This window comes from Mastigoproctus giganteus, chromosome 1 (genome assembly GCF_048544385.1).
Source record: "Mastigoproctus giganteus isolate SK-2022 chromosome 1, ASM4854438v1, whole genome shotgun sequence".
In the NCBI taxonomy this organism is placed as follows: domain Eukaryota; kingdom Metazoa; phylum Arthropoda; class Arachnida; order Uropygi; family Thelyphonidae; genus Mastigoproctus; species Mastigoproctus giganteus.
In genome coordinates, this window is record NC_143575.1 from 42078709 (window position 1) to 42094927 (window position 16219).

Genomic DNA, 16219 nt, shown 5'->3' on the forward strand with positions numbered 1-16219 from the left:
TGGGCTGCCACTAATGGAACTAAGCCAACAAAACTGGATAAATTATAGGCTGAAACCTATTCATTATGACAGGATAAAGAAATCCAGACAAATAACAGCAGGAACATCATACTCCACCCCTAGATCAACAAGGTTCCAGCTACTGTGCTTGTCATTGAACAGGATACAGTGCTAGAGGTGCTAATTAGCATTAGCATTAGTAGAGGCATATGATGCAAGAAAGCAAGCTTATTCAGCATCAGCCAAAAAAAAAAAAAAAAAAAAAAAAACAACCACTACTCCCATTTCACCCCTCAATTCGTTCAAAATACCTGTCCAGCTGAGCCTTAAATTTGTTTAGGCTATCAACTTCAACAACAAGCGATGGAAGTCTATTCCACAAACCAACTGCCCGCTGGCTAAAGGCGAATTTCCGCACATCTATCCGACATCCGTCCTTCCTCAATTTGAATTTATGCCCTCTCAGGTGATTATTCTGAGCAAGAGGAAGAATTCCATCGGCATTGAGCATGCTCAAGCCATTCAAAGCCTTGTACACCTCTATCAGATCACCTCGGCGATGCCTAGTCTCCAGGCTCTGTAATTTGCAAAACTTAAGCCTTTCTTCGTAAGAGCAACCCTTTGTTCCATTCACTAATCTTGTTGCCCTTCTCTGTACTCGTTCCAGCAGCTCTACATCCTTCTTGAAATGAGGCCTCCAGACCTGTATACAGTACTCAAGGTGTGGCCTGACCAATGCCTTATACAAGGGAATAATCACATCCCTGTCCCTGCTAGAAAAATTCCTGTATATCATTGACAAGACACCATGAGCTACTCTTGCAGCTCATCTGCACTGCTCAGAGAACTTCATATCTGCCTGCACAATTACCCCCAGGTCCTTTTCATTCTCTACCACTGTCAGCGTAGTACCACAGAGTTGATACGTTGATCTGGGGTTACTGTTTCCCATATGTAGTACTTTACATTTGTCAATGTTAAACTTCATTTGCCACCTCTCAGCCCATCTGCTCAACCTTTCCAGATCCTGTTGCAGCAGCATAGTATCAGTAGTGTCCTTAACAACCCTGCCAACCTTTGTATCGTCTGCAAACTTGGACATTAAGCCTGATACACCATCATCAATATCATTTATAAATACAGAAAACAACAATGGACCCAACACTGAACCCTGAGGAACTCCACTAATAACATTAGTCCACGTTGAGCAGTGTCCATTGATTACCACTCTCTGTCTTCTGCCACTCAACCATCCCTTTATCCATAGCAGCAATTTGCCTCGAATGCCACACTTCTCCAATTTGTGCAGCAGTCTTCCATGCGCAACAGTATCAAAAGCCTTTCTAAGATCCAAATATATAATATCAAAGTTATTCCCTGCATCCAGTTCTTTTGTGACTACATCATAGTATCCAATCAAATTGGTCAGACAAGACCTGCCCTTAACAAACCCATGCTGTGTTTGAGCTATAACTGAATTCTTGTCCAGATGATCCTGCAGTGCTTCTTTAACCAGTGCCTCCATTAATTTTCCTGGAACCGAAGTTAAACTAACAGGTCTATAATTACTTGTGTCAGCCTTTGATCCTCCTTTGTGAATTGGGGTTACATCTGCACATCTCCAGTCCATGGGTACCTCCCCTGAGTCCAAAGAAGCTCTCATAATTATGGCTAGGGGTTTGCTTACTTCCTTTGCTGCCTCCTTTAATATAACTGGATAGATCCAATCCACCCCGGGTGCCTTTTTTATGTTTATCCTCAACAATTTCTCCTCCACTTTCCTCTCAGTTATTAGAAAATCATCTAGCTCACTGCCAATGTTTACTTCACCTACGACATTCCCCTTCCTGAATAACTCCTCATGTGTGAATGTAGATGCAAAATACTCGTTTAGATTGTAGCCACCTGAGCTGGATCCTCAACTGTTGAACCATCAACATCCAGTGGACCAATCTGATTCATCCCTTTCCTTCTTGAGTTTAAATAGGTAAAGAACTCTTTTCTGTTTTTCTTTGCATCCTTTGCCAAGGATTTCTCATAATCTGCCTTTGCCTGCCTAATCTCCTTTGTGACTTGGTTACAGACCAACTTATATCTATCATAGGCTTCCACGTCACCCATTAATTTGTATGTATCCCATGCATTTTTCTTCTCTGCCATATGTCTCATTAGTTCATCTGACAACCATTTAGGCCTGAACCTTGAACAATATTTCTTGGTTGGTATGTAAAGCCTGGTAGATTCCAAGATTAGTTCCTTGAATGCTTCCCATTTTGAATTTGCTGTTGGTAACATCATCAGTTGGTCCCACTGTATAGAATTTAAATACTGTCTCAGACCATCATAGTCGCCTTTACGAAAGCAAAAACCCTTCCCTTTACCTCTGATGGTAGTTACCTCCTTGAGTAAATCCCACTTCAGCACACTGTGATCACTGCCACCCAGTGGTTCATTTATCTGCAGATTCCTAATGCATGATGAATCACTACTGATAATCAGATCAAGAGTATTACTCCCTCTAGTTGCCTCCCGAACATGCTGGTGTAGAAAACAATCATCCAATAAATCCACAAAAGCCTTGCTAGTGTGTGAGTGACCAACCCACAAATTCCAGTCAATATCTGGGAAATTAAAATCCCCCATTATAAGACTCTCTGATTTACTGGCCCACTCTATTTCCCTGTACAGTATCTTATTATACTCATCAGAGTCATTAGGCCTATAGCACACTCCTACTCTCAATTTTGATTTACCTATGCTTATGTCACACCAAACTGACTCAACACTGCACTGTCCAGCAATGTCAACTGGCTTCACTTCCTTGGATTTTATGTGTTTTTTAACTAATAGCATAACCCCTCCTCCCTTCCTATCCTGTCTATCCTTTCTGTAGACGTTGTACTCCCCAAATTCCAGTTCTGCATTCCTTATATCTGTGTGACACCACGTCTCTGATATCCCAACAATATCTGCCTTTGATGTTTTGAGTAATACCTCAAATTCATCAAATTTATTTACTAAACTCCTAGCATTAGTGTACACGCACGTATACATGCACCTGTTTCTATTCTTAGCTACCCTAACACAACCCATGTGTTTACTTGTACCGCAATGACTTCCAGCAGTCTCTGAAATATCCTGCATCTTGTTTTTCAGGCTTCTGCTCATTCCAATAGAAGCAGTGCAAGAATCTTTCACCTCTGCCAGTGGCTACTGTTAATCCATTAGTCTTTGTCTCCCCCCAAGCTAGCAGTTTTCCGACCCACCTAACACTGCCTCGATAGCATCAGCAAATATTCTTGCACCCTTTCTATTTAAGTGTATCCCATCCCTGTAGAAGCAATCTCTCCTGTTAACAAGTACAGTCCAGGCTGAAAAAAATTCTACTCCTTCAGCCTTGCACAATCTTTCCAGGGCCGAATTGATCGACAAGGCTCTCATCATATACTCCCTCCTATCGTGTCTGGGCAGAATTGCAGACACTTTCAAATTCAACCCTACTTCACGGCTTTTTTTCAACAGTGACCTGTACTTGTTAAGTAATTCCGCTGGTCTCCTACTCTTAATATCATTAGTGCCAACGTGTACAACTATATCACCTTTTGTGCCCTTAAAAGATGATATCTGCTCTACAACGTCATCAACCTTTGCCCCTGGCAGACATACCCTGGTCCTGTTCCACCTATCCTTTTTACAAAGCATGTTCCCCGTTTCCCTGACAATTGAGTCACCAACAACTACTAGTTCCTGTTGGACCAGCGCATTCTGCCTTGGGGGCTGCCTCTGTGTTGCAAGATGACCAAGTCCAAGCTCTGGTGTTGATGTGGGCAGCTGAGAGCTTGATGGGCCCCTCAATTTATTTCCTTCGAGGGCATCCACCCTGTCCTTCAAGGTCTCATATAGGCCCATAACAACGCCGAGTTGTCGCCTAATTTCCTTGCACTCCTTGCATCGTGCACACACAAAGACATCCCCCATGGCAGTATCATGTCCCGTACCCGATTGCTCCGCAAAAATCAAGCAAACAGTGCATCTTAAAAGGCCGAATGGAACCAATATGAACAGAATACAGTATTAAAAGTGCTAATGTTACTAATATGAACAGGATACTAATGGAACTAATATTTTTGTATTAGAATTTTGTTCACTCTTAATTATTAAGACAGTATTTCAGCATAAAGATAGCCAAAAGGAGGAAGCATAATTGACTATCATTAGAAAAAAAGACCTTAAACAATCCTTTTTGATAATGACATAGTCAAGGATATATATACAGAGGATTTGAGGCTGGAAATGACTATCATTTTGTATTGAGAAAATTGCAAATAGTAATTAATGCCAATAACAGACTCTGAAAAACACATATATTGGAAGTGAGTCTGTAGAATGGATATTCAGAACAACATGTGCTAAAATAAGTTAAAAAAGGCAATTAGCAAAAAAAAAAAAAAAATTAAATTTTTGGCAAATAAAACTATTAAATCCTTACTGGAATATACGGAAAAGGGTAAGAGAACTAAGATATAAGTGAAAGAGGCTAAACAAAAATCTCGGAAAAGGCATGCAAAACTATCAGGAAGTGGAAAAGTGTTTGGACATTTAATTAAAAATCTAGAAAAGGTAATTAAAAACGATAAAGGCAAAGTTAAAACAGAAGAGAAGAATATTTTAGAAGTATGGAATAAATACAATGTGAACCACTAAATAAAGGAACAGAATACATTACTAAAAAGACAAACATTAAAAAGGAGGAATTTGAGTGCTATCATTACTGTTTAATTAGAAAAAAGTTATGAAAAATATCAAGTATAATAAAATCATAGGTATAGATGGCACTAGGCCTGAAATGCTGAATGCTAGAGAGAAAATAGAGACATCACATTTATCCAGAGACCTTTTTCTGAAGAAAAAGTTCCAGAAAATTTTGAATAAAACATCAATTATACCAGCACATAAAAGAAGAAAATAAAATTTAATGTAAAAATTATAGAGGAATTTCACTCTTTAATGTAGAAACTTTATGCAATTATCTTAGATTAGAGGGTTTAGAAGTAATATAACTTTTTTTTTTTTGACAAAGTACAATCTATCTTCCAAATTTTATAAAAATATGGCATTAAGGATAACCTTTTAAGAGAAATAAAAAGTTTATACAGAAACAGCAAATCTGCACTTAGAATGAAAGAAAGTATTGGAAAATCTGTTAATTTCTAAAGTTAAACTTGGAATAAGCAGGGCTACATCTTATTGCCACCTCTTTTTATAATTTTCATGATCATTTAATTAAAAGAACTAAATCAGATAAAGGTTTCATACAATCTGGAATGAAAATTAGTTATGAAAGCTGGGAGAAAATTTAGAGTACACAAATAATCAAAAATTGGAGGAAGTTAATAATTTTATATATCTAAGAGCAATCTTTAATGAAGAAGGAAGATTAAACATGGAAATAAACAACAGAATAAGTAAAACAGGAAGTTTAGGAAATGATTAATCAAATTTGTTTGGAACATAAGAGAAATTAGTCAAAAAAAAATTTGCTGTTTATAACAGTTTAAGTCTATTTTAACTTATTGAGCTAAGCTGGGAAGGAAATAAATCATCTTCAGAAATGAAAGGTATAAAAAAATATATATATGAAATGAACACAATGGTAAAAATGGCAACTCTATATTACAAATGAGGAAATAAAAAAAAAATTTTCAAGGTAACCAACATTCAATCAATATTTACATGATCATAACAAACTAAGTTTACTTAACTTATGTAAGTGAAGTAAACTTAGTTTGTTATGAGCATGTAAAAAAGACAGAAGAGAGATTGGCTGAACAGATATTTGAAGCAAGTATGAATGATAACAGGCCTAAAGGCTGACTAAATGGTGTGGGGGATATAGATAATGGTGTCAGTGCTGTTTTTATTGATTTTTGGGTGCATCAGCAACTTAGGCCATTTGCACCATTGTGTGTTATATATCTGTCCAAGTGTGTGTGTGTGTGTGTGTTCACAAGCTAAACCTGTAGGTCAAAAACTCCTCTAACTCAAGGGAAATCCTATAACCCAGACTGAAGAGGTCTCTTTAGAAATTCCTCCAGTCTAAAAGGGGGACTTGAACCCAGAGACTCTTCCAAATGAGTGACAGATGTTGAACAATTATAATCTGAAAGAGGTTGTTTATACATGGATATGGCACTTCCATCATTTCTACTGGGTTGTTATGAAGTTATACTTCATAACAACCCAGTATTGTGGGGTTATACTTCATAACAACCCAGTATTGTGGGGTTATACTTCATAGTGCATGGTTTAATCGAAAAACATTTGTTGACTGAATGTCTAAGAGTATGAAAGAGGTTGTTTATGCATGGGTATGGCACTTCCATCATTTCTACTACCAAGAGTATAAATGCATCGTTTATTCATATCTCATATTGTGAATACTCATACTCTTAGACATTCAGTCAAGAAATATTTTTAAATTATAGAGTCGTGGAGGACCAATGGTGTCAAGAAAGCATTAGAAGAAAAAGGGCTATAGATCTAACAGTAAAACAGAATAGAATCAAGGAAAATAGCAAATGGAAGGCTTAATCCAGAAGGACTGATCTGTCATATCATAATATCACAATGATCTGTCATATCATAGTGACCTATACACCCACTATGTATAACAGATTTCAATGATGAATAATCAATGAGATAGTCAAAATTGAATCAATTGACCAGATAATAAACAAGCAAAGAAAAAATATAATTGACATTTCTTCCTCTTTAATCTCTCCTCCACCCCTCAACAATTCAATTCAGCTAACATGTTATTTATTTGATATATAATGATAATCTTAAAATATTCATGTTATGATTATGTTATATATATTTTTATTATTTTGTTTTCAGATCCTGTTTAACAAAAAATGGTTCAGCAAGTAAAACAATAGTGTTATTACATAACTAAATATACTATATTTACCATATCAGGGTCATTAAAATGTCCAGGTCCAGCAGCAGGAACTAAGACATCTTGGTTAGATGCAAAATAATCAACAATGGACAGGATACTTTGCCATGAGTCCTCTATGTCATTGAAATTGCGCCAAATATTGCAGTACTCTGCTATTTTAGTGAAATTAGGCTGCAAATTATATCAATAAATTATGAAGTGCAATTTTAATAAAAAGCCTTGATAAAAATGCTTAAATTCAATTAAACATTTTGCTGAAAATATTTATTATATATAAAGATTCTGGTTATACTTATGGCTAGTGATAATACAAAAGCTACTTAAACCAGTGCTTCTCAAACTATCTTTGGTGAAGGACCAGTTTCTTTTATTTCCAATTTGTCGTGGACCAGTACTTTTGTAAAATACAACTCTCGCGGACCAGTAATGTCCGCAACCAATTTCCAATTCATCGTGGATTGGTGCTGGTCTGCAGACCACACTTTGAGTAGCACTGATTTAAATAACTTCATTACTATGAATGTGGCCATACATGATCCTGGTTAATTTTTCTGAGATGTGAATTTTTGTGGCACTGTGCAGATTTGAACATCCAATGTGTGTAACTTGATTATCCACACTACAAGACAGCCACAACCAGCTACGATATGTTTCTATTATGCCTTTGCTCTTTAACAAATTATAATGTATTACTTTATATTTTATTATAAATATCGAGTAGATTAAGGTGTCCAGCAGCAAAGTAAACTATAATGTCAGATAATAATGTGAAATGAATGAGAGAAAGTGATAAGCTGCACGACCAGGGTCAGGTTTAAATTATAGTGTATCATACTCCGTTACCACCCAAACAGAACTAATATGCTGCTATAGTTTTTGAATGTAAATGGCTGTCATCTGACAAGACCATTGCAACTACAGGTATTTCATGCATTTACAAAACGATCGTGGTGAACTGGTATAGATTAACAATCAAAAATTTTACTGTTCCCAGTGAGTGCTGCTGAAGAACAGCAGCACTCACTGGGAACACACTTTGTAGTACCCAAGAGGCCTTGAAATCAATCAACACTATGAGGTTTGGTGAAAAGTAAAATTGATGAATGTTGCAAAAAATAAATTATTTGATGATAAGTGTTTATATTGTTAATATTCTTCAATATTTTTGCCTGTCACTGATCAAACAATTTTTAGAGGTTTTTTTTTTTTTTTTTTTGTGAATGCTTTTAAGTGGTACATCATGTTTGAATGGATTACTTGGATTAACTCAGATCATTTTCCTTTCACATTATGTTTTAATTTTAGGAATAGCCAAAATTCATGGTGCCAAGCCAATGACTTCAGCTTTTTTTTTTTTTGAGTCATTTACAGCAGATTGCATCTCTTAATTGCTTTAAAATGTCTTGGTAGTACACTGCATCAACAGTCACACCCCATAGAACAAATTCTGATAGCAAAATTCTCTTGTAAAAAAATGAAATCAGCATGACTGTTGCATGTGATTTTGACTACTGCACCTCTTTTTGGCCTTGGTGATTGTTATTTTCCACTGCGAACTTTAAACTGTAGTCTCTGTTTGTATCAATATGCCCAAGACCTACCACCTATTATAATTTTTGTTAAAAATGCAGGATCTCATACAGCTTGTTCAAACAATTCAATGAAATGAGGACTCATTGCTGTCATTGATCTCAAGGGTGAATGAATGGAACAAACTTGTTACCACTTGCCTTGTGCCCAAATCCTCAATCCAAACAAAATGAGACAGATGTCTCCTCAGCAATTTCTTGAATGGTCAGATGTTGATCCAATGAATGATGGTGTAGAAACAATGAATGAGAGGTGTTGAAACTTTCTCTTTATGATTCTAGGATTCCCTTGCACCCCTCATTGTAATTTTAATATCTTTGGGCCAGAGGAGAGGCACCAATCCAGTTGGACACTGAGTTTTGATAGGTTTTCTGTGACTGGTTTCATCAATAGCCAAAGAAGTTTATGAGAAGGTATCTTGCAATTGATTTAAAAATGTATTTGATTTATTCATATCTAAGAGTGACTTTTTGAAAATCAGCCTAATGAATTATACGCAAGTATCCTCAAACAGATCTCTACTGAACCTATCTCATACGTTGCCATTATTTATTTGAATATATTTATCATTTTCTGTGTTGAAAGTTAAAGAGCCATCTGTTTAGGTAGTTAATTACATGGTAGTTGTTACGGCATAGGTAGTTGATTAATCCTCTAGTTAGTGTGTTGGTAAAAACTGTACACCAAAAACAGAAAAATTGAAATATCTATTAGCATCATGTCAGTGTGAATGTTAGTATTCCTCTAGTTTGTATTCACTTCAATCTGTATCATAAATTTATTTTTTAACTGAAAAAGTATAGCCATAAAAAAAACTTCTTTATGGCAACTTTTCTGGATAATAAAGTGTGCCACAAGCCTATCTTTGTTAATTTTCTGCAGGGTTTTGTTAGTTTCCTTTTTATTTCATCTGTTTTGTTATTTTCAGATTTTGGCTGAAAGGTGGCTGGAAAAATAATTTTTTATTTTTTTTTTTGGTTAACAAGACTATTGTTAGTAAAGATATATTTTGATCTTATTATCCAATATAGTGCCAGAATTAAGTTATAAAAATTTGAACTTTCTTATTTTCAACTATTTCTTACCTTTTATCATAAAAAACCTGATTAGTGAACTTTGGCAACACTAATATGATGGCCCACAGACATGATTTTTTTTTTTCTGGGGGACACCAGCTGAAAGGTTAATATTAGGGAAAATAGCAACTGCATGATTCCCCAACAAAGTTATCTCAATATTTTAGTATATAATAAAGTTTCTGGTCTTTCTGCATAAGAAAATATGCAACAAATAAAACTGACCTGCATTCCTCCTGCTCTCTGGTAATCTGGCCAGCTACATGAAAACAGTATGGGTCTTCCACTTTTGTTTAGGGCTTCAGTCATCTCTGGATATACTAAAATAAGAATTAAGGAAAAAAATATGCAAAACCATAATTAAGTAAAAAATGTCATTTTCTCTCTTCTCTCCCATATGTACATAATGAAAATAAGTAACAGTTTCTAATTTTACTGGTCAAATTTTGGGAGGTAAGCAAATAATGGCATGTTATTTAATATTAAATGTGAGATGTCATTTCATAATTACAGAAATTTGCTGAACAATTATTTTAATGTACCAAAATTCTTATTCCAGAAATTTGTAATTTTTGTTTTGGTCAGCAACTTTTTTTAACCTTTTGGCATATAAAAAGGCATGGGAAGGGTGCCAATTCCAGTTGAATTCTAAAACATGACAGGCTTCTTTTGCAATTGGTTTCATCATGAATATTGAAAATATATACAGTAGAACCCAGATAAGAAGTTTTCCCCTGTACTAGGTTTGGTTTTTTAATTCCCATTATCAATTTTATATGGGGTGTTGAGAATCATAGTGGTGTAAGTCAGTAATTTTATAGATATGAGCTGTTCATATTTCCCACCTTCTCTAGGTGGTCCACTGTTTAGTTTCATAGCAAAGTAAGTCAAAGCTGCAATCCTAACCAAGAGATGTCAGCACTTATTTTGAATAGTTAACGATATGAGCAAAAGATTTAGAATCATAGTGAAGTAAGTCTAACTTACACCATTTCGTTCCTAAACAGCTTGTATGATGGAGGTTGCATTTCAAGTTTGTATTGTTGTAGCAAGATGTCTTTTCGTATTTCACGTTTTCATGTAGAAATATGTCTTTTAAGTTGAAATCTCAAGAAATGGAGCACGTCAAGAGGCCAATCAAGTAGAAGAAGCATGCCAGGAAACTTCCTTCAGACCGAGAAAACATAAAAGAAGAGTCAAAAAGAGCTGTAGCCAGAAGGCTTCGCAATTCAGGTCAGGTGTATGTGAACTCAAAAGGAACATAGGTTGAGTGTAAGCAGTTTGAAAACTTAGATTGTGGTTTTAAAAAAAAGATGCATAGAGTCCTTAACAGAAGAGGAAAGGAGAAAGCAATTTGATAATTTTATATCCATGATTTTTCTCAACAGAATGAACATTTATGCAGTCTCATACATCATGAACCCATAAAGCAAAGGTGGCCTCGGAATGGCAGTTAGGGAGGAAAGTAATGTACAAATCCGTCTTACATTCAAAAAGAAAATACCACAGTACGTGTTTGAAAAAAAAATTCTTTCTTGACACTTTTGTTGTATCTGATGGAAGGGATGGAAAAGCTTTAGAAAAAGTAAGGAAGGGGAAGTCTGCAGGAGATGATTTAAGGGGTAAACAAGTATAGGCACAAAAGATAACTGATAAACAAAAACAGTTACTTAAGGTTCGCATTAATATTTTCTTAGCATTTCAAAGTCATTACACTCGAAAAGATAATCCGAACAGGAAGTTCCTTAGCCCTGACTTGAACATAAGAAAAATGTATGTGCTTTATTGTGACTGGTCTGAGCAAAGAGAGACTGAACCTCTTAAAGAGTATTACTATACGTCTTCAACACATAATTTAATTTACATTTTCATGTTCCTCAAAAGGACACTTGCAAGGTCTGCAGCAAGTATAAACAATCGATTGATGTAGAAAAGGACAAAGAAAGGACAGGTGATTTGGAGGGGCAACATGTTTTACATTTGGCAAAAGCAGAGAAAGCAAGAAATCAACTAAAGGGCTGATGGGGAAAAGGCCCGAGGAAATTCTGACATCTATAAAATCACGATAGATTTACAAAAAACCCTGCCATTCCCAAAATTAACTGTTTCTGAGGCCTACTATAGGTGCAATATGTACTGCTATAATTTAGGTTTGCATGATGTCACAAATAACCTTGGCTACATGTACGTTTGAGATGAAACCACTGCGTCCAGAGGTTCAGAAGAGATTGCTTCTTGCCTGACTAAGCATATTAAGTTGAACAAAAAAAAAGCATGTGATGATATACAGTGACACATTCACTGGCCAAAATCAGAACATCATGGTACCTTATCATTAATGAAACTGATTCAAGAAACTTCAGTTGAAGTCAGACCACAAATTCATGGTTTCTGGCCACTCTTACCTTCCAAATGACTCAGGCTGGGCTGATGGAGCAAGTTGGAAAAAACAAGATTATCTACGTTCCGAATATATGGTATGATACTATGAAGTCTCCTAGAAGACACAATAGGTTTATGGTTGTAAAGATGCAACAAGATGACTTTTTGAAAACAGAAGCTCTTGAAAAAGGCATAACAAAACAGAAGAAGAATGTTGAAGGTGAAAATGTAAACTGGTTGAAGATACAGTGGCTCTATTATGAAAAAGGAAACACCTGTTCACAATTTTCTACAAGTGTATGTCGGATGAAGACATCCCTTTCAGGGAACTGAATGGCAAACCCAATAAAGAGGGGCAACCTAAGAGCTTGAAAAGTACTGAACAAGAAAAGTTGTACGGTCAGTCCTTGTATAACACGTGTTTACGCTACACGAATTCGATCATACACAATTTATAAATAGGGGAACGATATCGTACATAACACGAACCAAATTCGCTTATGCATGATTTGCCTTTGTGTTTACAAGAAATGGCAGTTGAACACGGAATCACCTCAACTGAATGCAACACAATAGGAATGAAGAGAAGATTCTGAAAATGTATTTGTTTTTTGTATCAATGGGAAACACATTTCACTATAATAACGTAAAAACCCACAAAATTCCAGCTATCGTATTATCGCAAATGCAATTATTTAGAGTTTACTACCCGTTTATAACAGATTCCACTAGCCGAAACACAAATGGAAATTGTTTTTATTGTTTTATGGTAATGTGCTTTAGAATAAAATGCTATCTCGCATTTTACTAAAGCACATTTCTGGGAGGAAATGTGCTTTAGTAAAATGCGAGATAGTGAGGTGTTAATAGCGTGTCTCTGCCTTTATGGTGTTGTTTATTCAGTTGCCACACGTGCACAGCTTTGTTTATGTGTATCAAGCGTACCTCCTCATTTTGTAATTGTGCTTTATTCCCTAAAAATGAGTAAAATACTTAAAAGATGTGAAAAGGAAGTGTCCTGGTGAAGACACTACAGATTCAGAGAGAAAAAGAAAAGCAATATCGATAGACAGAGGTGGACTGGGTCAAAAATTCTTACCCGGGAAAATCTGTAGCAGCCTCATACTAGCGTTTATGGCCAAAATCGCACTGGCTTCCGGCCCACTGGAGTTTCCCCAGTAAGGCTTATGGCCAATCCACCTCTGTCGATAGAGAAAAAATATGAAATTGTGAAATGCTTTGAGCAAAATGAAAGAACATGTGATATTGCATGTACTGCAGGCTTAAATGAGGCAAGGCTGAGAATTAGAAATAATGCAGAGAAAATAAAAACAACTTTCATAGCAGGAACTCAAAAGTGTTTTTTTTTTTTTTTTTTTTTGGCTGATGCTATATAAGCTTGCTTTCTTGCATCATGTGCCTTTGCTAATGCTAAAAATCCATTAGATCAAGACACAAAGAATTGGAAGAGATGGAATGGCTGCCGTCTGTTTGGATAGAAGATCAAACGAAGAACAAGTTTGTTTACGATAGAAACATAAGCATTAGCAATATTTTATTACATAATAGTTGTAATAAAATACTTACATATTTTATTACAATCTTGGGTGGTTGGCACCTAACCCTATTTTTCCCACAGGACCTGTTATTTATATTACATGATTTTGCATTGCACGAGGGTTTCTAGGAACACAACTATTGTGCTATACGAGGACTGACTGTATGATGGTTATAGAGTGCTGAACTTTCTAAAGAAAAAGAGACATGCTATACCTTCTCAAATACATCCCTCCATTTCATCGTGCCTTCTTTAAAGGTATTAGAAATTCAATTTTTTGAATCTGGGTCTGGGTCCCTTATCTGACTACGAGGAAGAAGATGATGAAGCATAAACAGTAGTTTTTTTGTGGTAACATTGTTTTATGATTATTGAATTAGTGATGATAACTTATTAATTGCTTTTTTTTAAAAAAATTAAAACATCAACAAAAAAGTAACTATAATTTTTTTTTTAATTTTGCGACCATCTTTTATATTATAATTAAATTTATTATGTTCATCTTAGCTTTTTTATGATTCATTCTGCAACAACTAAGACAATCTTAACTATTTTGACAAAAAATTCCCAATGTGCCTATCGCTCAGGTTTTTTAAAATTTTGTTATAGTGTACTTTTTACAGGAAAAAAATATAATCTCTTCTGTATGAAATCACAGTTTTGATAACACAGTCATCTCCTTACAATAACTTACCATTTCAAAATAGGTAAACTACTTAGAAACATAATGGTGTAAGTCAATTATATAAATACTGCTGACCAAAAAATTTAATATTAACAAAAATTGTCAAGCTCATATAAATTTTTAAAGTTTTTTTAACCTCCAGGTGTATTACAATTCATTAAATTAAATTTTTTGAGTTTTTTATGAATGCAAACACAAAACCCCTTGTTCTAAAAAAATCAGAATAGACTAACTTACACCACTATGAATCTCAACCCTCAATATATTGTAATGTATTATTTTCCAGTGCAAGAAGTTTCCTGGGTAAAAATCTTTCCCACATAAAAAGTATGTGATAGGAATATATGGTGTATTATTATAATGACATTTTCCCACTTAATATGTTTTTTAAATATAGAAATTCTTTATTTTTATATTAAAAAAATATTAAACAATATAAACATTTTGGCAATCGAACAAGTTAGTTCGTAGTAAATCACTGAAGTAGGTGAAATGCCATTATTTTTGTTACTTCTCATATTGTGAATGCCCTGATATTGCACTACCTTGCCAGTTGAGAAGACTAATGTTACTTATTCTCAGCAGATACCACTACCCAGTTCATGAAGAAGAACTGGACAAACTTTTGGAGCAAATGGATGGGCAAAATGGAAATGGTTTTTTTTTGGTTGATGCTGCATAAGCTTGCTTTCTTGCATGGTATGCCTCTACTAATGCTAAATGGCATCGATTCTGTTATATCTGAATGCCTTCACAACGAGTTGCACTGATAATGCACTACATTGAATAAGCAATGCTTCGCCAGTGGAGAAGACTATGTTACTTATTCTCAGTGGATCCTCAGTGGTATTCTCAGTGGTGGCGGTGGTATCCACCGAGAATAAGTAATATTAGTCTTCTCCATTGGCAAAGCATTGCTTTGCCAATGGGCAACTTGTGAAAGCATTCACAATATGAGATGTAACAAAAATGATGCCATTTCACCTACTTCGGTGATTAACTACAAGCTAAACTGACACTATGCACTAACTTGGTCAATTAGTGAATTTTAAATAGTCTGAGGCTTTCTGCCCTAAAATCTTTAGAGTATAAACATTTTGATATATTGGAAGTGATACATTGCAATTGTCTTCATTTATATCCATAATTGGATAGCATCGACCATGTGAAGCATAATGAAGCATTTGCTGTTAAGTTCTGATGGTTCTGAACAGTTCTGAATTACTCAGTGGGTTGCTGCTGTGTCTTGAGAGTTTTTCAGTAGTTTCCTCAAGAGTTCAATGTAAATTTCATTTAGAAAAAAATTTAAACCAAATAGTGAAAAAATAAATGTTTTCACTATTTCGTTATATGTGCTGAATCCTTGAATAAACAATACAGATATGTATTTGGATAAAAAGCAAAACAATTTACTTCTTGGAGTAGAAAATTTCTGTAGCCCAAGCTTTATCTTATCTAGCTATAGCCAAAACTAGATTGGAAGCATTGCAGCAATTTAATCCTATCATAATAATACTATCTCTAATAGATGAATCCTATTCATCTATTAGAGAAAGATTATTTCTTACAAAATATACCTTAAAACTGAACAAATGATTCAAATGAAAACAAAGTGTTAATATAAAAACTGTTTTAATCATAAATAAACAAAACATATTCAATATTATTTCCAGAACCAAAAAAAATGGTGTATTCTTCAAGAGAAAAATTATTTTCAATGATTTGAGAGCATTCATGCACCAATATCTTGGCCTTTCTATCTAATGAGTTTTTTTGAGCACCTCTTCCAGTGGCCAGAAAAGGCAAACAGTCATTCTTTGTTAAGTCTGGCAAGTTTGGAGGGACAAGTAACATGTCACATTAAATCTTCTGTATCATCTCTAACACAGTATAAACAGCAGTATCCAACAAAGTATAAAAGTAGTCTGAGGGTAAGTATTACCATAGCGGAGACAATTCTGGTTAAC

The 16219-nt window shown here is 35.1% G+C and overlaps 1 protein-coding gene across 4 annotated transcripts in view; it reads right to left on the minus strand.

Annotated features, from left to right (window-relative positions):
* Positions 1–16219, minus strand: part of LOC150090745 (alpha-N-acetylgalactosaminidase-like) — a 42485-nt gene that overhangs the window by 14141 nt on the left and 12125 nt on the right. For all 4 annotated transcript variants that reach the window (XM_090379810.1, XM_090379801.1, XM_090379819.1 and 1 more), the window contains exons 5-6: positions 9853–9947; positions 6971–7132 (exon numbers count right to left, since the gene is read on the minus strand). In XM_090379810.1, the coding sequence (XP_090235936.1) occupies positions 6971–7132; positions 9853–9947 (257 nt within the window). The remainder of the gene's footprint in view (positions 1–6970; positions 7133–9852; positions 9948–16219) is intronic.